At 42.3% G+C, this 24,523-nt stretch overlaps 1 protein-coding gene and 1 long non-coding RNA gene across 4 annotated transcripts in view; one reads left to right on the forward strand and one right to left on the reverse strand.

Annotated features, from left to right (window-relative positions):
* Positions 1–24,523, forward strand: part of stxbp6 (syntaxin binding protein 6 (amisyn)) — a 395,650-nt gene that overhangs the window by 305,742 nt on the left and 65,385 nt on the right. For both annotated transcript variants that reach the window (XM_063050629.1, XM_063050637.1), the window contains exon 5: positions 13,030–13,187. In XM_063050629.1, coding sequence (XP_062906699.1) covers positions 13,030–13,187 — 158 coding nt within the window. The remainder of the gene's footprint in view (positions 1–13,029; positions 13,188–24,523) is intronic.
* Positions 856–24,523, reverse strand: part of LOC134347966 (uncharacterized) — an 86,713-nt gene continuing 63,045 nt past the window's right edge. The window contains exons 2-4 of one of the 2 annotated variants that reach the window (XR_010018309.1): positions 13,640–13,696; positions 4,657–4,833; positions 856–2,157 (exon numbers count right to left, since the gene is read on the reverse strand). This is a non-coding gene — a long non-coding RNA (uncharacterized LOC134347966). Of the gene's footprint in view, positions 2,158–3,864; positions 4,834–13,639; positions 13,697–24,523 lie in introns of those variants that run through there. The other variant, XR_010018310.1, reaches the window with a different exon arrangement.

Below are 24,523 nucleotides of genomic sequence, written 5' to 3' on the forward strand. Positions count from 1 at the left end.
AGTTTTAATGGCTTCATGAGCTCCCTGGAATCCACAGAGCCATCATGGAATTAAATCACCCTTGATCCCAAGAGAAGGAGAATAGTAATTATGCATCTGGTGTTGACCCAGTAACCAGATCGCTAGTACCATGGTAAATGTGCAATATAAAGACCTGATACTTCATTACTGTGGAGCAAATGGCACCTTTGACTTTTATCTTAGATTTCTCTCAGCAAACTCAATTGAATCCACCTGGGGGCCGCAGCACCAAGTGTGTCTGCGGTCTCAGGTCTAGAACATATCACATTATCTTGTCTACTCTCATCTCCAGCAAATGTATCTCATTGGCTTTGTAGCAGGCTTGTTTGTGTGGGTTACTAAACTAGACATCCTGAATTAAGCTTGCATTCACAGAAATATAGTTGAAATTTGTAATGTCATGACATATTGATAGGATGTGTCAATACTTTTTTGAGATGTAACTGATGGAACTTAGAATGGTGTGAATTTGTATTACATTGATGTTCCTACCACCACACAGCCAAAACCCTTAAAATAGAATCCCCAGACTATTTCTTTGTGGAATAGGCACTTAATATGCATACTCTTTCAAAGTGATTCCTGCTCCAAAATGCAGTTTTTCTTTAGCATAATTTCAGCAAGAGTGGTTATGAATTCAGTACATTATTTTGGGCAAGTGACTGGAGTTTTGAAATAGTGAACAGTTTAAGATAGTAAGTATTTTGTTGTGTAATTAAAATTCCATCTTAATTAGGTTTCTCTCAAATCAAAATATCACTTCAACTCCTATAACATTTCAGAAGATTATAAAGAATAATCCCTTCAGTTTATCATTACTTTGGGTAATTGGAATGATTGTAACCCAAAGCCAATTTTTTATGTTAGCTCAGAAGATGGTGACCATTATTCCAAAAATTACAGTGGAGGCTTTGCATGTTTAAGTTGCTAAAAAGTGAAGGCATTTCAATGCCCTACATAATAAAAGCCAGCACAGAGGTTGAGTCAGGAGTAAAGTGTACAAATATTTGCAAGAAAGCCTTAGAGTGCTGGGGAATGGAACTCTGGCTGGGATTTTTCTAAGGAGCCAGCAGAGATGCAGTGGGATGAATTGCTTCATTCTATGCTGCTGTTATTATGTGTGCACTAGTCCATTTCTGAAATGTACGTACAACATAATGTATTCCAATCAGGTTCTCAGTAATCCGCAGTAAGGTTGAGAAGAAATCGATCATAGGTTTACTAAATTTACCTCTCATTGTAAATGGAATAAGTTGATTATCATAGCAATTAATATTATTTACTTGTCATGTTACAATTAATGTTTTCTTTGCACATTATTTTAATACACTTTTTAATTGTATTGCTCCATATCTTCACAGTTCATGCACACATGAAGCCTTTTACGTGTAGTGGACTCTCTGCTGGGAATACTGTTGGATCTGCACAGTGTCATCTTTGTTGAATTATTCAGTGATGTGGAGAAATAGCTGAAGTGATACCTTACCAGGTCACATTTGCAGCATGTCACTCATTGAAAAGCCTATCTTACAAATGCTGGACATGTGATTAGATTAGATTAGATTATGAGGACACTCAGTCCTCGTTTATTGTCATTTAGAAATGCATGCATTAAGAAATGATACAATGTTCCTCCAGTATGATATCACAGAAACACAGGACAGACCAAGACTAAAACTAACAAAAACCACATAATTATAATATATAGTTACAACAGTGCAAAGCAATACCGCAATTTGATGAGAGCAGACCATGGGCACGGTAAAAAAAAAAGTCTCAAAGTCCCAATAGCCCATCATCTCACGCAGACGGTAGAAGGAAGAAACTCTCCCTGCCATGAACCTCCAGCACCGCAAACTTGCCGCTGCAGCACCCTGGAAGCACCCGACCACAGCCGACTCTGAGTCCGTCCGAAAACTTCGAGCCTCCGACACCAAGCACCATCTCTGCCGAGTGCTTCGACCCCGCCTCAGCCGCCAAGCAACAAGCAAAGCCGAGGACTCGGGGCCTTCCCCTCCAGAGATTCTGGATCGCACAGTAGCAGCAGTAGCGAAACAGGCATTTCAGAAGTTTCAGCAGATGTTCCTCCGTGCTTTTCACGTCTGCCTCCATCAAATCAGGATTGTGCACGGCACCCTGCTTGACAGATAACAGATATACTCAACTAAAATCTATCAATAATGGAAATATTCAGCAGGCTGGGCCATTCCCATAGAGAAAGAAACAGTCTCATTGTTTAATTGGCTCTTCGTTTCCTCACACTCACTTGAGGCAGGGTACCTGAAGATTGATTCATCTTCGCTGCAGAGATTCTAGTAAAGTTCTGGGGATAAGAAGATCATAGACCTAAAATATGAGAGTTTCTCTCTCTCCACAGCTGCTGCCTGACCTGCTGAGATAGAATCAGAGAAAAGTACACCCATCTAGTCCATGCCAAAACCATTTAGACTGCCTTCTCCCATCAACCTGCACCAGAACCATATCCCTCCCTACCCCTACCATCAATGTACCTATACAAACCTCACTTAAGCATTGAAATTGAGCTCAAATGTGCCATTTTTGCTGACAGCTCATTCCACCCTCTCAAGATCCTCTGAGTGAAGAAGTTTCCCCTCATGTTCCCCTCAAACTTTTTACCTTTCAACCCATGACCTCTGGTTGTCGTCCCACTTAACCTCAGTGGAAAAAGTCCTCTTGCATTTACTCTATCTATACCCTACAAAATTTTGTATACTTCTATCAAATCTCCTCTTAGTCTTGCATGTTCCAAGGAATAAAGTCCTAATCTATTCAATCTTTCCTTATAACTCAGGTCCTCCAGACCCAGCAACATCCTTGTAAATTTTCTCTGTCCTCTTTCAAACTTATTTACATCTTTCCTGTAGATAGTTGACCAAAACTGTACACAATACTCCAAACTAGACCTCACCAGTGCCTTGTACAACTCCAACATTACATCCCATCTCCTGTACTCAGTACTTTGATTAATGAAGGTCAATGTGCCAAAAGCTTTCTTTACAACCCTATCTACCTGTGGTGCTACCTTCTATGAATTATCGACCTGTATTCCCAGATCCCTCTGCACTACCACACTCCTCAGTGCCCTACCATTCACTGTTTAAGACCTACCATGGTTGGTCCTAACGAAGTGTAACACCTTGCACTTTTCTGCATTAAATTCCACCTGCCCTGATGATTAGAAAGACTTGACAAGGCACTACAAGGATTGTCATGAGCTTACACACACAATATGCTGGAGGAATTCTGAAGCAGTGTCTATGGAGGGGAATAAAGAGTTGATGATTTGGGCAGAGGCTTTTCATCAAGACCTGACCAGTTATGTCAAGTATCCATTTGAAAGAAACTTCCGATGCAACATTTCAAAAAAGTATCCAGCCAAAAGAGAAGTAATCAGGCAGTGCATGCAATGCACAATTTGTTTGATGGTCTATGTTGTAAAAATTCTTCAAGTTGGCAATCACCATAGAATTACTCCTGCATTCTTAAACATGTTTTTCCTTTGTGTCTTCAACCATTGTTGAGGGTGAGAGGAACTGCACGAGTTGTAATTATTTAGAGGAATGTCTGCGTGAGGTTGATCTCAAGCTCCAGATTCCCCAGTGTGAGATATATGAATGTTTTTAAATAATTAGGAATCTGGCTTCATAAGCATTTTAGAACATAGCACATAGAAAAGTACAGCACAGTACAGGCCTTTCGGCCCACAATGTTGTGCCAACCCTTAAACCCTGCCTCCCATATAACCCCCCCCATCTTAAGTTCCTCCATATACCTGTCTAGTAGTATCTTAAGTTTCACTAGTGTATCTACCTCCACCACTGACTCAGGTGGTGCATTTCATGCACCAACCACTCTCTGAGTAAAAAACCTTCCTCTAATATCCCCCTTGAACTTCCCACCCCTTACCTTAAAGCCATATCCTCTTGTATTGAGCAGTGGTGCCCTGGGAAAGAGGCACTGGCTGTCCACTCTAGGTATTCCTCTTAATATCTTGTATACCTCTCTCATGTCTTCTCTCATCCTCCTCCTCTCCAAAGAGTAAAGCCCTAGCTCCCTTAATCTCTGATCATAATGCATGCTCTCTAAACCAGGCAGCATCCTAGAAAATCTCCTCTGTACCCTTTCCAATGCTTCCACATCCTTCCTATAGTGAGGCGACCAGAACTGAACACAGTACTCCAAGTGTGGCCTAACCAGAGTTTTCTAGAGCTGACAACAGGAATTCTGCAGATGCTGGAAATTCAAGCAACACACAACAAAGTTGCTGGTGAACGCAGCAGGCCAGGCAGCACAGTTCATGACCTCTGAATGGTCTGAAGCACTCCACATCCAGTGAAGTCCCTTTAAGAAATGATGCCACTAATTTATAACGCATTCTCAGAATCAGCCAGAGGGTAATCTAGTTCAGTCCCATGGGTTCCTTTTCATTCATAGACACTGGGGAGAACGCTTCCAATAGCACCCCTTTTGTAATTGTACAATCTAGAGAATGAACTGCAGTTACCCATCTAACTACTGAGAGCAGCTACCAACTCTGAACTTCCACCAGCAAGATGGACAAGCTTAGCAGGGCATGAAAACAACAACAACTATTCCTCCAAGATGTACACTAACCTGACTTGAAAATATGTGCTGATCCTTTGTAGGGTTTATATCCTGGAACATGGCAACACAGAGCATAATAGGTGCATCTGAACCAAAATCTGAATTCAAGAAGGCAGCTTGTCATTAGCTTATCAACACCAATTAGCGATGGGCAATTAATGCTGGTCTTTCTGCCGATGGCCAGATCTGGAATAAAAAGAAACTTTGTTTAAAAAAAAAATAATCTGTGAATATAGCAGGGCTTTCAGTTCGACGTCTTTTTCATGGAATACCCTCCAACAGTGTAACCCTCTCTTGGTACTCTATTAGGCTATCAATGAAGTTTGGATATCAAGCCCCTGGAAAGGCTTACAAACTGTGTGCCTGTATCAAACGTGAAAGTTTAGCAACCAAGCAACAGCTGACACCTAATGTTAATTGTTATCTGAATGGGATTTTGTATTTTTCATATTTACATCTCAAATATTTTAAAGCAATTGAATCTGGTATTTTAATAGGCACTGGAATAATGCTAATGAAGCCCTGGTACATTAAAATTTCCTGTGACAATCAGACAGCTGTTCTGATTGAACAAAACTTCATTAATATTGCCTTAAATTATTTAATGGTATTTAATATCTAAATGTTATTACATCGTACAAATTTAAGTGGCTGTCTATTGAAGCTGAATGGTAGATCCTACCACTTTATATTTTTAAACATGAATCTTTGGAATAATTTTTCACAGTCAATTTATTTTGAATAACTTGATGGTATCTCATAAATTGGATGGAAAAGGGGCCTCAGCACTTGCAACTTGGAAAGATACTGCATTGCCTGTGAAAAGGATAAGCCAGCAGAAAGCTTTTGTATTTGAATCTGTTTACCTCTATGTGAAATATGTATGGATTCGGATAACTTTTCCTTGCTTGTATTGCTTTGCAATTCGAATACAGACTAGCCTCACAGTCTTGCATCTCACTGAATACTTTTTTAATATAAAATAAATCGGATCAGCAGAATAAATGAGAAGCATTCAAGATAGTTGCTGTCTCATGTCATCAGCTGACTTAATCCATAAAGGTGTTACAGTGTGGAAATTGGTATCTGTACACCTTGGATAAGGAGAAGAAAATGATAAATGTATTGATAGAATCTGTGTCTTGCTTAGTGACACAGCCTCCTAAGAAGAATGGTGCTGCCATGCCATTGGAGGTTTATAAATGAATAATCTATACCTACGTAATATATAGAAAAGACTTCTGGATCTCACCGAAATTCTAGAGAGGGGAAAAGCTCCCTTGAGAGAAGAGTGGACAAAATAGAGAAATGAATTGTTATAAGATAAAATTTGGTGTGAAATCTGGTCTATGGACAATGAGTTGGCTCAAACTTGTGTTCACTGCTTACATGCTATAATAGATTACAGCAGCGGTCCCCAACCACCGGGTCGCAAAGCATGTGCTACCAGGCCTTGAGGAAATGATATGATTTGGCGATATGAGTCAGCTGCACCCTTCCTCATTCCCTGTCACGCTCTGTTGAGCTTGAACACACACAAGGTCATTACCTGCGCGTCATCCATGTCAGCGCAGGAAGGAGATCAACTCCTCGAGCTTGCAAATGACGGTAGGCTGAAAAGTTTGTTTGACATAACATCTCTGCTGGCATTCCGGATCAAAGTCAAGGCTAAATATCCTGAGATAGCCACTAAAGCACTGAAAACATTGCTCCCATTTCCAACATATCTCTGCAATGAATGCAACGAAAACTAAATTGCGGAATAGACTGGACATAAGGAACCTCCTTCAAGTATCGCTGTCTCCCATCACCCCTCGATGGGACCGTCTTGTTGCCGGGAAACAAGCCCAGGGCTCCCACTGATTCAGCGACATTGGTGTGTTGCAATGATTTTATATGTTATACGGGGAAAATACGTGCTGTGTGTTTAATATCCAAATGTTACTTAAAATGTTATGATGCTATTGACTTATATAACTAAATAACAATTACAGCACAGAAACAGGCCATCTCTGCCCTTTTAGTCCGTGCCAAACGCTACTCTCACTTAGTCCCACCGACCTGCACTCAGCCCATAACCCTCCATTCCTTTCCTGTCCATATACCTATCCAATTTTTCTTTAGATGTTAATATCGAACCTGCTTCTGCCACTTCTACTGGAAGTTTGTTCAACACTTACTTCAAGCTCCCCTGATAATTGACTTATCACTATATTCATGCAAGGAAAATATGCGCTGTGTGTTTAATATTAAATTTGTTAGATAAACCCTTTTAGAAACGAAATTGAGTGTATTAGCCACTTATTCATCACCTATATTCCGGTCGTGATTAACACTCCCCCCCCCCCCCTGGGCAGAATCGCCAAAAGTGATTTGTGGGGGAAAAAAATCGGCACGGTCACACATGTGCACTGGTGCCCGCGCAAGGCTTCATAGTCATTGTAGTCTTTCTTGGGGTAAACACAATGTATTTGACTGCTACTCTTGTCCGTTGGCAACCCTATCCCCCCGCCCCCCCCGGGTCGGCGGGTCCGCAAGAATATTGTCAATATTAAACTGGTCCGCAGTGCAAAAAAAGTTGGGGACCCCTGGGTTACAGAACTAAGTCGGCCAGCATTGCCAACAAGCGTGCATTACTTCCCCATGAGTTTAACACATTCTATGCGCATTTTGAAAGGAAGGAAATGGGTATGTCAAGCTGATAGTCTGCTTTGCACCTGAATCTACAGTCATTGTCGCAGGTATTAGAGTGGATTCATTTACTAATCACAAGTACATTGAAACATACAGTGAAATATGTTGTTTGTGTTATCAACCAATGCCATCTGAGGCCAGCATAGTATGCCCACCATGTTCAATAGAACAACACACAGCCAACATACAACAGCAAAACAAACCCTTCCCCACCCTCACCCCACAGACACAGATTGACTTCAACCCCAGGACAAGTCACCTTCAGACCGTGGACCCAGACTAGCAGACAACGGGCCTTTGATATCCGATCTCAACAACCTAGGAGCTTCAACCCAGGACTGGAGGGTTAACCTGTGGAAAGCATTGGGCCTGGATTGTATCTCCAAATAAGTAAAAAGTAGTGTCCCTAGCCATATCCTTAGATCCTGTACGGATCAGCTAGCAAGGGTATTTGTATTCATTTTTAACCTCTTCCTGCTTCAGGTTGTGGATCCTCCTACTTTAAGGAGACCACTATCATCCTGGTGTCCAAGAAAAACAAGGTAACGCACATTAAATACTACAGCCCAATGGTTCTGACATCCACCATCATAAAGTGCATCAAGAGGTTAGTCATGGCTTGCATCAACACTAGTTTTCCAAGCAACCTCAAACCACTGTAATTTGTCTTCTGCTGAAACAGGTCTATGGAGGATGCCATCTCCCTAGTCCTACGCTCATTTCTGGAGCATCAAGACAGTAAAGGCACCCACATCAAACTTTACTGACTACAGTACTGCATTCATTACTATCATTCCGAGCAAGCACATCACCAAACTCTGGACCATAGGAGTCACTGCTTTCCTCGTTAACTGGATTCTTGACTTCAATCCCAATAGACCATAATTAGTAAGGATAGGAAGCAACACCTCCACTGTGATTATCCTAAACACAAGGTTGTGTGCTCAGCCCCCTATCCCTGTACTCTCATGACTGCATGGCAAGGTTCTGCTCTAAATCTGTCTACAGGTACTGTATGCAAATTATATCACTTTAGTGGGAAGCATCTCAACGATTAGTCAAGAACAGGAAGTAGATGGAGAGCTTAGTGACATAGTGTCATGACAGCAACCTTTCCCTCAATGTCAACAAAACAAAAGAACTGGTCTTTGACTTCAGGAAGGGGACGGTAAACATGCTCCTGTCTACATCGAAGGTGTTGAGGTTAAGAACAATCAAATTGCTAGATGTGAATACCATCAATAGCCTGTCACGGTCCAACCACACTGATGTCATGGCCAACAAAGCTCACAAATCCTTTTACTTCCTCAGGAGGCTAAAGAGGCTCATCGACCCATACCAATTGTTATCCATGCACAATAGAAAGCAATCTGTCTGGATGCCTAATGGCTTGGTATGGCAGCTGTTCTGCACACAACCACAAAGAATTGCAGAGTTGTGGGCACAGTTCAAGCATCACAGAAACCATTCTTCCCTCTATGGATGTTGTCCGGAGTTCTCATTGCTTCAGTAAAGCAGCCCCACCACTGACATTTCCTCTTCTCTCTTCTCCCCTGTCCCAGAAGTCCTGGGGTTGAAGTCAATCTGTGTCTGTGGGGTGACAGTGGGGAAGGGTTTGTTTTGTTGTTGTATGTTGGCTGTGTGTTGTTCTATTGAATATTGTGGGTAGAAGATACAAAAGCCTGTAAGCACGTACTTTGAGGCTCAAAGACAGCTTCTCTTTCACTGATATCAAACTCTTGAGTTGGAGCTCTTGTATGATAAAATAGACTCCAGGCCTTATAATCTATGTCACTCTGATCCTGCATTTTGTCATTTACTTGCATTGCACTTTTTTGATGTCTTTTACAATTTATTCTGCATTGTTATTGTTTTACCTATTCTAGCTCAATGCACTGAGTAATGACCTGATCTGTATGAACAGTCTGCAAGGCAAGTTTCTTACTCTATCTTGGTACATGTGACAATGAAAAAAACAGCCAAACCAAATGCTGATGCATCATTTTGAAGTGGTCCAGGAAGAAGAAGGGAGTCGTAGGGATTGTGAGCATGCAGCAGCTGCAGAATGAATGGAAAATTCTTTATTAGCATACTGCTTTGTAATCGAAAAAAATGTCCAAGTTGTTTTTCAGAAGCATAACCTAACAAGAAAATTAGCAATGTTCCTGAATGTGGAGCTGAATATTTCGAAAGCTTTATAAGTGTGAAGCTGTGTGTTGCAAAAGAGCACATTAATAGTTTTAGGATAACTAATTGGGCAGTTCCTAGCTTGTCTTGTCATTATATGTACAGTACTTACCATAAGTACTGGTTGCCAAAGAATTGTTGCTACTAGGCAGAGAAAAAAAATAGTTATCATTAGTCCTTAAGGTAACAAGAAAGAAATTGATCTTTCCACATGCAAAGCTCAAGCTCAGTTCTTCATCACATGGCTGTATTTTCCACTTCATCAGTAGACTTCTAATTCAGGCCACTTTGCTAAAATTAAACATTGCTTTTGATTTTATAGCTTAAAGCGTCTAAAATTGCTATATTATTTCTTTGCAAAAAAATCCCCAAATCAAACTTGAACGTTTTATTGTAGTTATAGAGTAATGATTTTGCAAATTTAAAATTTTACATTTGATGTCTTGGTCATGCCTGCAAATAAATTTATTTTAGATACCAGATTAACATGCCTAAAATTAGTTAATCTGACAGTGTAATTATCAAACCACCTTTGTTGTTAATAACATGAGCAGTTGAAATTGCAGACAGCATGTTAATCATTTATGTGGATATCACTATTCTTGCTAAATCTTTTCATGTTAATAGGCTTAAATTTAGAGATTACTCTTTATCGCAATTGTATTGGCATGATCACACTTTATTATGCTGAGGGAGGCCACATTTTTTAAAATCTGATTAAATAAAGCATGATTTAAGATGGATCTTCTACCTTCCAGGTTATGTTGTGATAATTCATTATTAACTCAATATATTTAAAACATATGATAAAAATTGTTCGTGAATATCTTCCTTCACTTATGAAATCCATTAGAAAATCTTCACATAGGAGGATAGTAAGCTGATTGGAAAAGTCTTTTATCTGATTTACAGCTTCTAGATCAGTGCTACTTGGTGTATTATTGTCACATGCATTGAGATACAATGGAATAATGTTACATTTACAATGCAGGCAGACAAAGATGATGCATGAGCCATGATGAAATAGACTGAAGTCAAGAGAGCATCCATAAAAAAAAAGAGGAGCAAAGTTGGGCTATTTGGCCCATCGAGTCTGCTCTGCCAATCCGTCATGGTTAATTAATTATCCCTCTCAACCCCAATCTCCTGTCTTCTGCTCATAACCTTTGATGCCCTGACTAAACAAGAACCTATCAACCTTCACTTTAAATATTTACATTGACTTGGTCTCCATAGCCATCTGTGGCAATGAATTCCTTCTCATCTCCTTTCTAAATGGACCTCCCTCTATCTGAGGCTGACCCCTCAAGTTCTAGGCTCACTCACTATAGGAAACATCCTCTCCACATCCATTCTATCTAGGCCTTTCAATATTTGATAGGTTTCGATGAGATTTCCCCCATTCTTCTAAACCCCAGTGTATATGGGCTCAAAGTTCATGTGTTAGCCTTTTCATTTCTGCATCATTCTCATGAACCTCCTCCTAACCCTCTCCAATGCCAGCACATCTTTTCTTAGATAAAGGGCCCAAAACTGCTCACAATGCTCCAAGTGCAGTCTGGCCAACACCTTATAAAGCCTCAGCATTACATCCTTGCTCTTATACTCTAGTTCTCTCAAAATGAATGTTAACGTTGCATTTGCCTTGCTTACCACTGACTCAACCTGCAAATTAATCTTTAGGGAATTTAGCACAAGGACTCCCAAATTTTTTTGCACCTCAGATTTTTTGGATTTTCTCCCACTTTAGAAAATAGTCTAGGCTTTTATTTCTTCTACCAAAGTGCATGACCATACACATCCATAGACTGTATTCCATTTGCCACTTCTTTGCCCATTCTCCCAAATTAGTCTAAGTCCTTTGTAGACTTGGTGCTTCTTCAACAATACTGTACCTGCCCCTTCATCTATCTTCATTTCATCCATTAACTTGGCCACAAAGTCATCAATTCTGTCAGCCAAATCATTAACATACAACATGAAAAGAAGCGGTCCCGACACTGATCCCTGCGGAACACAACTAGTCATCTGCAGCCCCTCTGTTCCCACTCATTATTAATGTACAACAGTCCATTCAAGAGTCTTGTATGTTAATGATGAACAGTGGAATAGAATCTGTCCTTGAGCCTGGCTTTATGTCTTGTACCCAATGTAATGGGGGCGGGGAGGAGAAGAGAGAATGTCTGGAGAGGGTGGGGTCTTTGATTATCTCACCTGCATCCTGTATTCCCAAAACAGAAGGGAGTGTAGGTAGACTTGGTCAAGATGGAGCTGGTTTTCTTGATAAACTGTGCTGTTCACAATTCTCCATTCTTTTGTGGTCTTTGCCCTACCATGTTGTGATGCATCTGGATAGGATACTTTCTATGGTGCATCAGTAAAAGTTGGAGAGAGTCGAGCAGGATCTGCTGAGTTACCTTAGCAGTGTTTGGAAGTAGTGGTCCTGATATGTTTTCTTGGTCATTATTCTCAGAGTGGTTGGACCATGACAAACTGTTGATGATATTTATACTTAGGAACTTGAAGTTCTGAACCATCCCCACTTCAAAAATCAATAATACAAGCAGGAGCATGCATTCCGCCCTGCTTCCTGAAAATCAATGACCAGCTCTTTTGTTTTGCTAATATTGAGGGTAAGTCTCTTAACAACTTATTTCTTGGCTCTGTATCGCCTCCCTATATTCTGTTACATCATCTTATGTCAGTGTCTTTGTTATTCAGATCTATCCAGATCTTGCTACCAGCATCCATTTGTTGTTGAAAAGGATTTGACGTTGGAATTGGTTTATAGAAGCAGGATCATTGCTTGTCTTCCACTCCATGCGGTCCTATAATCCCAATTCAAATGGAATTCAATTATCCTAGGTAGGGCATGAGAATGGGATTGACAGACTAATCAACCTGTAACCACTGTTGGGCGTCAAACAAAAATCAACTGGAATACTGGAAACCTTTAATCATGTCACATCTCATCCTATCACTGTTCCAGGGAATACAAGCACTAGAGAAGACTGTTGCAGCCAATCATGGAAGAGCTCTTATAAGTATGTCAAGATCAAACATGAATGCTGGATAATATGAGTTGGTACTTGGCTGGAAATAATTGAGAACTGATGGTGATATAGTCTAGGATTAATGTAGCACTCTGAAGTTTGGATCAGAGCTGAATCCCTACATTTTGGAAATATGTCATCTTTTTCCTTTCATCTTTGTGACTCTTGTGCTTTGGGCAATTTTTTTGCCCATTTAAATATTGCATTTTGAAAATTCTTTGGGATGATTGTTAAGATTTCATACAATATTGAGTCATTGTTGTATTTTTGCCTACTGCCTTCCACATTTTGGATGTTAGTTTTCATCCACTGACACTTGCAGCGTTCACTCAGCAGCACTTGTGACTTTGTTACACTAAATGATAAAGTAATGATTCTCTTGCAGCCGGCTCATTGTTAAACTAAATAGTCAATCTAATTTCATTGTAAAATCCTCTTGTCTCCTCAGGAAACAGTATCTTACATTCAGCTGCAGACAGTGTTACTAGTGCAGTTCAAAAAGCCAGCCAAGCCTTGAACGAACGGGGTGAGAGGTTAGGCCGAGCCGAAGAAAGAACAGCAGAAATGATGAACAGCTCCCAGCAATTTGCTGAAACTGCACACAAGGTGAGTGATCTTCATTTCATTCTTTCTATGAAACTTCTGAAATTTTAGTAACCAGAATATCATCATCATGGAAAAAAGAAATGATAAATTTTGACCAGGTTTTTCAGTTTTTATTTTGGTTACCACTGAGCCATTTTCACATTAATCCTATTTTGCTTTAATAAATTAAGATGATGTTTCAATTCATCTTGGCATCTAATTACAGGGATATACACTTGATTGTTTAAAAGGTGTTTTCCCAATCTAAAAAGATTCTCCAAATTTGCCATTTGTTACGCTGATTTGGGGTAGGTATCATGCAGCTGCTCGGTGGAGTTCAGATCCATACCTTGAGGTTTTCTGTAACTATGCACAAGACATTTACAAAGTAAACACATTTCTGAACATTGATATCCCTTCTTCATTGTGTATACATTTTCAAACTTGCCACAAAAATCCAAATTTGTACTCACCAATACTAATACTGTATAACTGAAGAATAACACCATTCCAGTCAGTTTCCAGTCGATCTGCATTAGAAATGGTGGAAATAGAAGTTTCATGTTCTTACATATTTAAAATTTGTATTTGCACTATGTTTCACTTCACTTGCACACTCCTGTCCTCACTGAAAACTGGATTAATCATTTATTTTCTTTGAGAGTTAAGTTTTGGAGCGTAGAAGGTTGAGAGGGGACTTGATAGAGGTGTTTAAAATTATGAGGGGGATTGATAGAGTTGACGTGGGTAGGCTTTTTCCATTGAGAGTGGGGGAGATTCAAACAAGATGACATGAGTTGAGAGTTAAAGGACAAAAGTTTAGGGGTAACATGAGGGGGAGTTTTATTAGTCAGAGAGTGGTAGCTGTGTGGAACAAGCTTCCAGCAGAAGTGGTTGAGGCAGGTTCGATGTTGTTGTTTAAAGTTAAATTGGATAGATATATGGATAGGAAGGGAATGGAGGGTTATGGACCGAGTGCAGGTCGGTGGGACTAGGTGAGAGTAGGAGTTCGGCACGGACTAGAAGGGCTGAGATGGCCTGTTTCTGTAGTGTAATTGTTGTATGTTATATGAGGCAGTTTGTATGAGTGTACTTACGTCAAGACACTGGAGCAGGGATCCAATCGCAGACACAGTACTGTGCACACAGTGATATTAATTGAGTAACAAATCCCAAGGTACAAAGTTGGCATCAAAGTTCAGGCAGAGATCAAAACATCCAGAGAAATCCCAAAACCAGAATCGGGGAAACAGGCAGAGTCAATATGCAGATGGACAGAGTACAGATACAAATACTGGAAAGGCTCAGGAAAATTCACTGACACAATCTGGCAACAAACAGGTGAAAACACAGGACTGAACTACACTGAGCAATAAACAGAGGCAGATGATAGGTGGATCACAATGAGACACAGGTGGCAGCAATACAGGTAATAATTAGAAACAGGTGAGAGGCAGAGTACTCCGTAATACAGGGGCTGGAGTGGAGCAGGAGCAGGAGCAGGGACAGGAGCACATGACAGTACAAAACCACAGACTGACAGTTAGGGAGAAAAAAACATAAAAAGACAGTCAACTGGAGGTACTGACAGTACTTGGGCCCCCCCCCCCCCCCCCACCACAGCCACCTCCTGGCGTCACGGCAGGTAGAGCTGGGTGCTGGCGATGAAAGTACCAGATTAGAGAGGGGTCCAGGATGTTACAGGCGGGGACCCAGCACCTTTCCTCAGGATCGTAGCCCTCCCAGTCCACAAGGTGCTAGAGGCCACGGCCCCAACGATGAATGTCCAGCAGTTGATGCACTGTGAAGACTTCTGACCTATCGATGAGCCGTGGGGAGGGGGGGCAGTTTGGGGACAGGACACAGGAGGTGGCTCATGAAAGGCTTGATGGAGGACACATGGAAGGTGGGATGAATGCAGCAGCAAATGGAGGGGAGCTTGAGACGGACGGCAGCAGGGCTGATGACCTTAGCAATGGGAAAGGGGCCAATGAAATGGGAGGAGAGCTTGCGGGAAACCACCTTGAGGGGTAGGTCTCAGGTTGAAAGCCACACACGCTGTCCCTGGCAGTAACATGGGGCCTTGGAGCGACGGCGGTCAGCTTGACACTTGTTCCTGGCAGAGGCATAGAGAAGGGCAGAACGAATGTGCCTCCACGTCTGCTGGCAACAGTGGATGAATGCCTCGGCATATGGAATGCCATCTTCCTCCTCCTGGGCAGGAAACAGTGGATGTAGGTAGGCAAGACAGCACTCGAAGGGGGACAGACGGGTGGATGAGGACGGTTGAGAGTTGATGGCGTACTTGGCCCAGGGTAGCTGCTGACTCCACGCAGAGGGGTTCTGGGAGACCAGACACGGCAATACTGTCTCTAGTTGTTGGTTGGCCCCCTTGGTCTGGCCATTGGTCTGTGAGTGGAATCCTAAAGACAGACTCGGAGGCACCCAGAAGATTACAGAATGTCATCTAGAAGTTGGATGTGAATTGAGAGCCCCTGTCTGACACAACATCTACAGGTAAACCATGTAATTTTAAAACAGGCAGTACTAGTAATTTGGCTGTTTCTTTGGCTGAGGGGAGTTCAGGTAAAGGAATGAAGTGTACAGACTTGGAGAAACGATCAACTACTGTGAGAATGGTGGTATTACCATCTGATGGGGGAAGACCGGTGACAAAATCCAGGGCAAGGTGGGACCAGGGTCTCTTGGGAAAAGACAGGGGTTGTTACAGACCAGCAGGTGACCGGTTAGAGTTCTTGCCTTGAGCACAGACCGAGTAGGCTGAGACAAAGTTGCAGATGTCATCTCCCATGGAGGGCCACCAGAACCACCGACTGATGAAGGCCTGAGTATGCTTGGTTCCAGGGTGACAGGATAACCGGGAAGAATGACCCCACTGCAATACCTGTGAGCGGACAGAGCTGGGAACATAAACACGGTTAGTGGGGCATTGACTAGGGGCTGCCTCGCTCTGTTGAGCAGCTTGCACAATGGATTCAATGTCCCATTGCGCTGCACCCACGAGACAGTGAGCAGGGAGGATGACATCAGGGACCTCAGGGGTCTTGGAGGAAGGAAATCTTTGGGAGAGGGCATCAGGTTTTCCATTCTTGGAACCGGGATGGAAGGATAGAGTAAAATTGAATCTTGAGGAAAACAGGGACCCATGAGCTTGATGGGAGTTGAGATGCTTGGCCGCACGGATATTTTCCAGATTCTTGTGATCAGTCCAGACAAAGAGTGGCACCTTGGCTCCCTCCAGCCAATGCCTCCACTCCTCCAGAGCTAGCTTCACAGCCAGCAGCACCTGGTTTCCAACATCATAATTCCACTCTGTGGGAATGAGGCGGTGAGAGAAGGCAGTGCAGGGGTGTACCTTCTCATCCTTGGCCGAGCACTGAGAGAGGACAGCTCCTACACCAATGTCAGACGCATCCATCTCCACAATGAACTGCCGGTCGGTGTCGGGTTGAATCAGGATGGGGTCAGAGGTGAAATGTTCCTTCAGGTCAGAGAATGCTTTTTCGGCAACAGAGGACCAGGAGAATCTGACAGCAGATGAGGTAAGAGCAGTAAGTGGTGCAGCCAGTGTACTGTAATTTCTGATGAAGCGGCGATAGAAGTTAGCAAAGCCCAAGAAGCGTTGCAACTCCCAACGAGTCGAAGGTTGGGGCTATTTGACCACCGCCTTGACCTTCTGTTGGTCCATCTGAAGGGAACCGCCTGAAATTACATACCCCAGGAAGGAGATGGTATTTTGATGAAACCCACATTTCTCAGCCTTCACAAAGAGCTGGTTCTCCAGAAGGCGCTGGAGAACTCTGCAGATGTGACCTGTGTGTTCAGCAAGGGCTTAGAAAAAAAAATCAAAATGTTATCGAGATACACAAAAACAAATTGGTTCAGCATGTCCCTGAAAACGTCATTTACCAGGGCTCAGAAGCCAGCAGGGGCATTGGTGAGACCGAATGGCATGACCAGATACTCATAATGGCCTGAAGTGGTGTTGAAGGCCGTCTTCCACTCGTCCCCTTCGCGGATGTAAACAAAATGGTAGTTGTTACGGAGATCAAGCTTGGTGAAAACTGAGGCTCTATGCAGTAGTTCAAATGCCAAGGTCATGAGCAGAAGAGGGTAACGGTTCTTAACAGTGACTTCATTCAGTCCCCAGTAATCAATACATGGACATCAGGAGCTGTCCTTTTCAAAGAAAAAACCAGCAGCAGCGGGGGAGGAAGGTGGCTGGATGACACCTGCAGCCAGAGACTCTTGAATGTACTTACTCATGGCTTCAGTTTCACGTACAGACAAGGGAATACAGGCAGCCTCTTTGGGGGAGATATGCCAGGCAAGAGGTCAATGACGCAATCATATGGACAACGAGGCAGTAGGGAAGTGGCCTGGAACTTGCTGAACTCAGCCTTGAGGTCCATGTATTCAGGAGGGTTGGCACTAAGGTCTGGAAATTGCTCGGGGGGATCTGGGCTTGGAGCAAAGGGGATCTGAGCATGGCAGAGGCAGTGGGAGTGACAGAATGGACTCCAGCCTACAATCTGGTGACTGAGCCAGTTAATGTGGGGGTTGTGCTTAACTAACCAGGGATGGCTCAGGACAATGGGAGCTTGAGGTGAGTCAATAACATAAAGGGTTAACTGTTCATGATGTTTGCTGGATAAACTGAGACTCACCGGGGCTGTGACACGGGTGATGTTGGCCAGTCTCTGACCGTTCAAGGCGTTGTCCACCAATGATGACTGGAGAGCAGACGTGGGTAACCCCCAATGGGCAGCCAAGTCGAAATCGATAAAACACCCCTCCGCACCAGAATCGACCAAGATGGAGACTGCTCGCCATTGGATGTCCCATTCCAGGTATGAGAGTGAGTGGCGTTGAGGAGGGCCTGACAGAGGTCATGCTCACCAGTGCTCCCCATCCTACTGGTGAGCGCATGGCTTTTACTGGGCAGGTGGAGATGAAGTGATCTGGTTGGCCACAGTACAGACAGGAATAGGTGCTGATTCTCCTTTGTCTTTCAGTCAGTGTCAGGAGGGTACAGCCAACCTTCATAGCTTCAGGCTCTGGAACGGGAATTGTAGATGGGGCCAAATGGCAGGGCAATGTAGACTGATGAGGAGCTTGGAAATCTTCCAGTGTCCCCAGGGACCCTCTGGAACCCCTCCTCCTTCAGCACTGCTGAAGGCGAACATCAATACAGATGGCCAAATCCACCAGGGCTTCGAAGGTGTCAGGAAAGTCCCAGGTCACCAGCTCATCTTTGATGTCTTCGAAGAGGCCATTCATGAAGGTGTCGTACTGTGCCTCTGAGTTCCAGCTGCTGGAGGCAGCTAGGGTCCAGAACCCTTATGACGTAATCTGACCCAGATCTGCGCCCCGGTTCATGTGCAGCATTTCACGGGCAGCCTCTCTCTCATGTTTTGAGTGATCAAACACTTTTCTCATCTCCTCAGAAAATAACTGAAAACTACTGCAGAAAGGGGAGCCTGCCTCCTGGACAGCTGTTCCCCATTCTCTCCCCCGACCGGACAGTTGGGTGATGCCGTAGGCTACCTTGGCTCGATCAGTCAGAAATATTGTTAGTTGCAAATCAAAAATGAGGGTGCACTGGGAAAGAAAAGAACGGCAGGTACCAGGCTCACCTGAGTACTTTTCTGGAGGAGGTAGACAGGGCTGTTGGACAGGAGGAGCATGCAAGGACGCGGAGGGCAGGGCGGAAGATGCAGTCTCAGAATGTTGATGGGTGCTGTGGGACAGCTGGAGTGACTGAGTCTAGGCCACAAGATCAGCTACATTGGCAGGAAGTGACTCCACTGCCCTGAGCATGGAGTCCAGCTGCTTCTGGTGTCTCCCCAGCATCACTCCCTGTTGTTCCAGGGCAGCTCTCAGACGACCAGACTCTGTTGGATCCATTCAGGCCAGATTGTACTGTCAGGGCACTGGAGCAGCAATCCAGTTGCAGACCCGGTATTGTGCATACAGTGATATTAACTGAGTAACAAACCGGAATTTGGAAACAGGCAGAGCTGATATGCAGACGGACAGAGTACAGATACAAATGCTGGAAAGGCTCAGGAAAATTCACTGGCACAATCTTGACAACAAACAGGTGAAAACACAGGACTGAAATACACTGAGCAATAAACAGAGAGGCAGATGATAGGTGGAGCACAATGAGACACAGGTGGCAGCAATACAGGTAATAATGAGAAACAGGTGAGAGACGGAGTACTCAGTAATACAGGGGCCGAAGTACAGCAGGAGCACGTGCCAATACAAAACCACAGCCTGACAGCTGGGGGAAACACAAAAAAAAGTGTTCAACTGGAAGTACTGACAACTTGATTCTCTTTATTAATTTAATTTGTTAAAATAAAAACTAAATACCTTTCTATAGCTCTGACACATAAGCCCCAATCCCACAGGCTTTGTTGGTTTTTCTCATGTTGATGTAAATGTGAGCATATGCCTGTTTCTTGTGAAAATAATATACATTTTCACAGTATTAATGCAGATTAACACTGCCTGTAATTTAGTAATTACCAGTAATTCAGTGAACTGCCTGGCTAGACTATTATGAACTGCAGCTGTCTAATTGCTTTTGGTGCTGAAACCATGTTCTCCAGGGGTTTTCATCCCTTTCTAACAGCCTCACATGAACAAATTATACCACATTTTAGCCTCTGAATCCTTCCAGACTGAGTGTGCTCCAAGTAACAAAGGGTCCTTAATTAAGTCCTGATTTGTGTTTATGAAGAAGCATCAACATGTGTTCTCATTCATTAAGGTCCTGCTTCTTGTTTTTCCAACATGGTCTTTCCGAATGTCTAAAGTAGATATTCAGGCTCGTCGGAGGGGAGGCAGGAAGATACTACCAGGTTGCTGATCAATGAGCTGTGAAAACAGCAAGGAAGCCTGTTATTATGTTTTTTGATGTGGACAAGGCATAGCTTAAAATTTCGCAGGAAAGAAATAAGATGGCTGTTCAATGGAACATAATGCAAAAGCAGTGTAACACCAGGGGATGTCATTAAAAGTAAAAGAAACCATAAGGAAACTTGATCTTTAGAATGTTTATTTTTAACTATTCATTGGCTGCCATCTAGTGTAGAAAATGCCATGCCAATTAATGCATTCACAGAGTCAAGCAGTTTATTCTATTAATCATTACTAATTATATCTGAATTCCATGTTTCTTAAAAACCTGTTAAAATCACATTAAAACTATGCTAAGTTTTGTGTGTGTGGACAATAACTGTCTCCTCAATTTGTACCAGAGTGCACGTAACCAGAAACAATTTCATTTTAAACCTGCTGAATTACTCCACTGTTTTGTGTGCTGCTCCAGATTTCAGCATCTGTGGTCTCTTGTGTTTCCACTTTCATATTCATGTTTGTCACCAAAATGATCACAAATCCCTTGATCAGAATGCTCTCTTACTTACACAGCAGAACAGAACAGGGCATAAACTGATCCACTTTTGTTTGGTCAGGCTACCTCAATTTTTTGAAAGGCACATGCAAGAGCTGGGGGGGGGGGGGGTGCAGGGGAAATATGACCTAAGTGACTTTGACTGTGGAACAATTGTTGGTGCCAGACTGGGTGGTTTGAGTATCTCAGAACTGCTGATCTCACATACAGCAATCTCCAGAGTATACAGAGAATGGTGCAAAAAAAACCAAAAAACATCAATTGAGCAGCAGTTCTGTGGGCAAAATTGCCTTATTAACGAGAGAGGTCAGAGGAGAATGATTAGATTGGTCCAAGCTGACTCAGGAAGTTGACAGTAACTCACATAGCAACACTTCACAACAGTGATGTGCAGAAGAGCATCTCCTAAACTTACAATACATTGAACCTTCAATTGAATGGGGTACAACAGCAAAGACCACGATTATGCACTCAGTGGCCTCTTTATTAGGTACAGGAGGTCGTTAATAAAATGATCACTGAGTTTACAAGCTTGGTAATGTTAAATTGCAATTATTTCAATCTACAGTTTCCTTCAGTCTTGATAGAGGTTTGATGATTTCTCTATATTTCCATTTGACATCTGGGAGGAGAAGATCTGGTTAAGTTATCCAAATCACTGGATATTTTTGAGGTAATTTAAAGAAGATGGTGACCAACATGCGGCTGCATTTGAGTTTGCATTTGCAGAATACTGTGTCATGAGAGTCTGTCAATAAACTTTAATGCTGTCTTCCTCCTCTGTAATATAAGTTCTCTTAAGGTTACTTCAGCAGAAGCAGATCATTATATTTAAAATATAACCTTTCTGCTATTATACCTAAGAAGTGTAGCTGTTGTTTTATATTCCCTATTGTTTAGCCTGAATGGTTTTGATGAAGCAAAACCAATTGCTGAGTGTATTATATTTAATGAAAGCCCTTGCCTACTTTTGTGCAATTTCTGTTTGTTTTTATTTTGCTATTTCAATATCTTCTCCCTCCAAATATGTTGCACTGTTCCCTGGATAGAGGAGTGGGTAGATGATGTACTCCCTGAGCTCTTCATTAAACAGCTATTAAGAGTGTTGAAACAGGGGGTGAGTCATCTGCCAGTTTTGACTCTCCCTTTTTTCATACAGCAAAATCTTCAGCCAAAGCTTAATAACGTTCTCTGTCCATGTTCCGGTTTGTAAACTCATCTATCCCATTCACTGTCATTGTACCACTAACTTGCCAACGGCCTGCTCCAAACTTCTAATATGTTGGACATTTTTCCTCAATGCACTAAATACTTTTGTATGTTTTTGCCTTTAATTCCAGTACATTTCTCCTCTTAGTAATTTAGATTACAATCAAGAAATGAAAGTTGAAATGTGAGAAATCCTTAGCAAGTCAGGCAGCATTTGTGGAGGGAAAATTGGAGTTACTTTTTGGGTCTGTTGCCTGTCATCAGATAAATGATATTGATGAAAAGTTATCCTCCGGAAACATCCTCTCTGCATAGGTTTAGCAGGCTTGCTGAATGTTTACACCATTTTCTATTTTATTTCAAATCCTCAGCAGATGTGCTCTTGATTTTCAATAACAAAATGTAAGTCTGTTGAATTTAACTGCAAATCGGAAAAAAATAAAAGGGCGGGGAAGAAAAATGAATGATTATTTGAAAGCTTGATTTCACCAGTGACATTGATGAATGGATTTCACCAGTGACATTGATGAATGGATCTGCGCCTTAGATTTGACATCAAACATATTTTTCTGTTTACAACTTTAATTTCTTCCTTGTTTCACTGGGTCGGGATCATTGGTATGTGGACACAAGTACAAAAATTGTTCGGTAGGTTTCAATGAGATCGCCCATCGTTCTAAACTTCAGTGACTACAGGTCCAGATCCATCAAATATTCATCATACATTAACTCTACCAACCCAACTGCAATGTTAACCTTCAGGGAATCCTGCACTAGGACTTCCAAGTCCCTTTGCACCTCCGATTCCTGAATTTATTACCTGTTTAGAAAATAGCTTATGTATTTATTCCCTATACCAAAGTACATGACCTTATACTTCCCTATACTGTAACTGAATTCCATCTGCCAGTTCTTTGCCCTTTCTTCTAGTCTGTCCAGAACCGTCTGCCAACTTCCTGCTTCTTTAACACTACCTGCTCCGCCACCTATATCTGTCTCTTCTGCAAACTTGGTCATCAGTTCTGTCATCCAGATCATTAACGTACAACATGAAAAGCAAGAGATGTAACACTGACCTCTGTGGAACACCACTAGTCACTGGCAGCCAAGCAGAAAGGCATCCTTTATTCTCTCTCATTGCCATCTTCCCATCTTCTGTCCATCTTGTGGGCTGTTACCTTGTCAGGCAGCCTTATGTGCAGCACTTTGTCAAAGGCCTTCTGAAAATCCAAGTAAACAACATCCACTCACTCTCCTTCATCCATTCTACCTATTATTCTTTAAAAAATTCCAACATATTTGCTAGACAAGATTTCCCCTTCAGTAAACTATGCTGACTTTGGCCTATTTTACTGTGTGCCTCTAAGAACCCCAAAACATCATCCTTGATAATGGACTCTAACATCTTGCCAACCACAGAGTCAGATTAACTGCCCTATAATTTCAAGTCTTTTGTCTCCCTCCCTTCTTAAAGAGTGGAGTGACATTTGGGACTTTCCACTCATTTACGGACCTTTCCAGAATCTAAAGATTCTTGAAAGTTCACTACTAATGCCTCTACAATCTCTTCAGCTATCTCTTTCAAAACCCTGGGATGTAGTCCATCTGGTCCTTGTGTCTTTCTACCTTCAGACCTTTTAGCTTCCCAAGCAACTTCACTTTAGTAAGAGCAACTACATTCACTTCTGTCCCCAACAGTCTCAAAATTCTGGCATGCTGCTGGTGTCTTCCACAGTGAAAACTGACAGCAAATACTATTTCATTTCATCCAACATTTTCTTGTTCTACATTACTACTTCTCCAGCATCATTTTCCAGCAGTCTGATGTCAACTGTTGGCTCTCTTTTACCCTTTATATGTCTGGAAAAAAAACTTTTATTTTCTTCTTTTACAGGCTAGCTTACCTTCATATTACACCTTTTCTCTCCTTTGGCTTTTTAAAATTGCCTTCTGTTGGCTTTTAAAAGCTTAACAATCTTCTAGCTTCCCACTAGATTATGCTATACTGTATGTCCTCTTTGCTTTTGTGCATTACTGCTCTACTGTCATCCCTGCTAGTGTCCCCTTCCAAATAACTTTGGGCAGCTCCTCTCTTATGCCTGATAAGTTGCCTTTACTTAAGTAACTATACATCTGTTTTTAGTTTCTTCCTCTCAAACTGCTGGGTAAGTTCTATCATGCACACTGCCTCCTAAGGGTTCCTTTACCTTAAGCTTACTAATCATATTTGGTCCATTGCACAATACCCAAACCATAACTGCGTTTTCTCTGGACAAGCTGTTCTAAAAAGCTATCTTGTACACATTCCATATATTCCTTCTCTTGGGATCCAGCACCAACCTTATTTTCCCAATCTGCCTGCATACTGAACCCACACCCCCCAGTCCTTGTTCATCATAGCATTGCTCCTATCTCCCATTGTAGTTTGTACGTCACATCCTGGCTACTGTTCGGAGTCTTGTATATAACTCCATTCAGGGTCTTTTACTTGGCAGTTCTTCAAATCTACCCACAAGGGTTCTGCATCTTCTGATCCTATGTTACTTCTTTCAAAGGTTTTGGTATCTTTTTTACCAAAATAACCTCCCACAATCTCTGCCTACCTACCTACCTGCATGTCCTTTGTTTACGATATGTTTCCTTGACTGTTAAGCTCCCTGCTGTGATCTTCTTTCAGCCATGACTCTGTGATGACCACAGC

Source organism: Mobula hypostoma, chromosome 1 (assembly GCF_963921235.1).
Source record: "Mobula hypostoma chromosome 1, sMobHyp1.1, whole genome shotgun sequence".
NCBI classification, from domain to species: Eukaryota; Metazoa; Chordata; class Chondrichthyes; order Myliobatiformes; family Myliobatidae; genus Mobula; species Mobula hypostoma.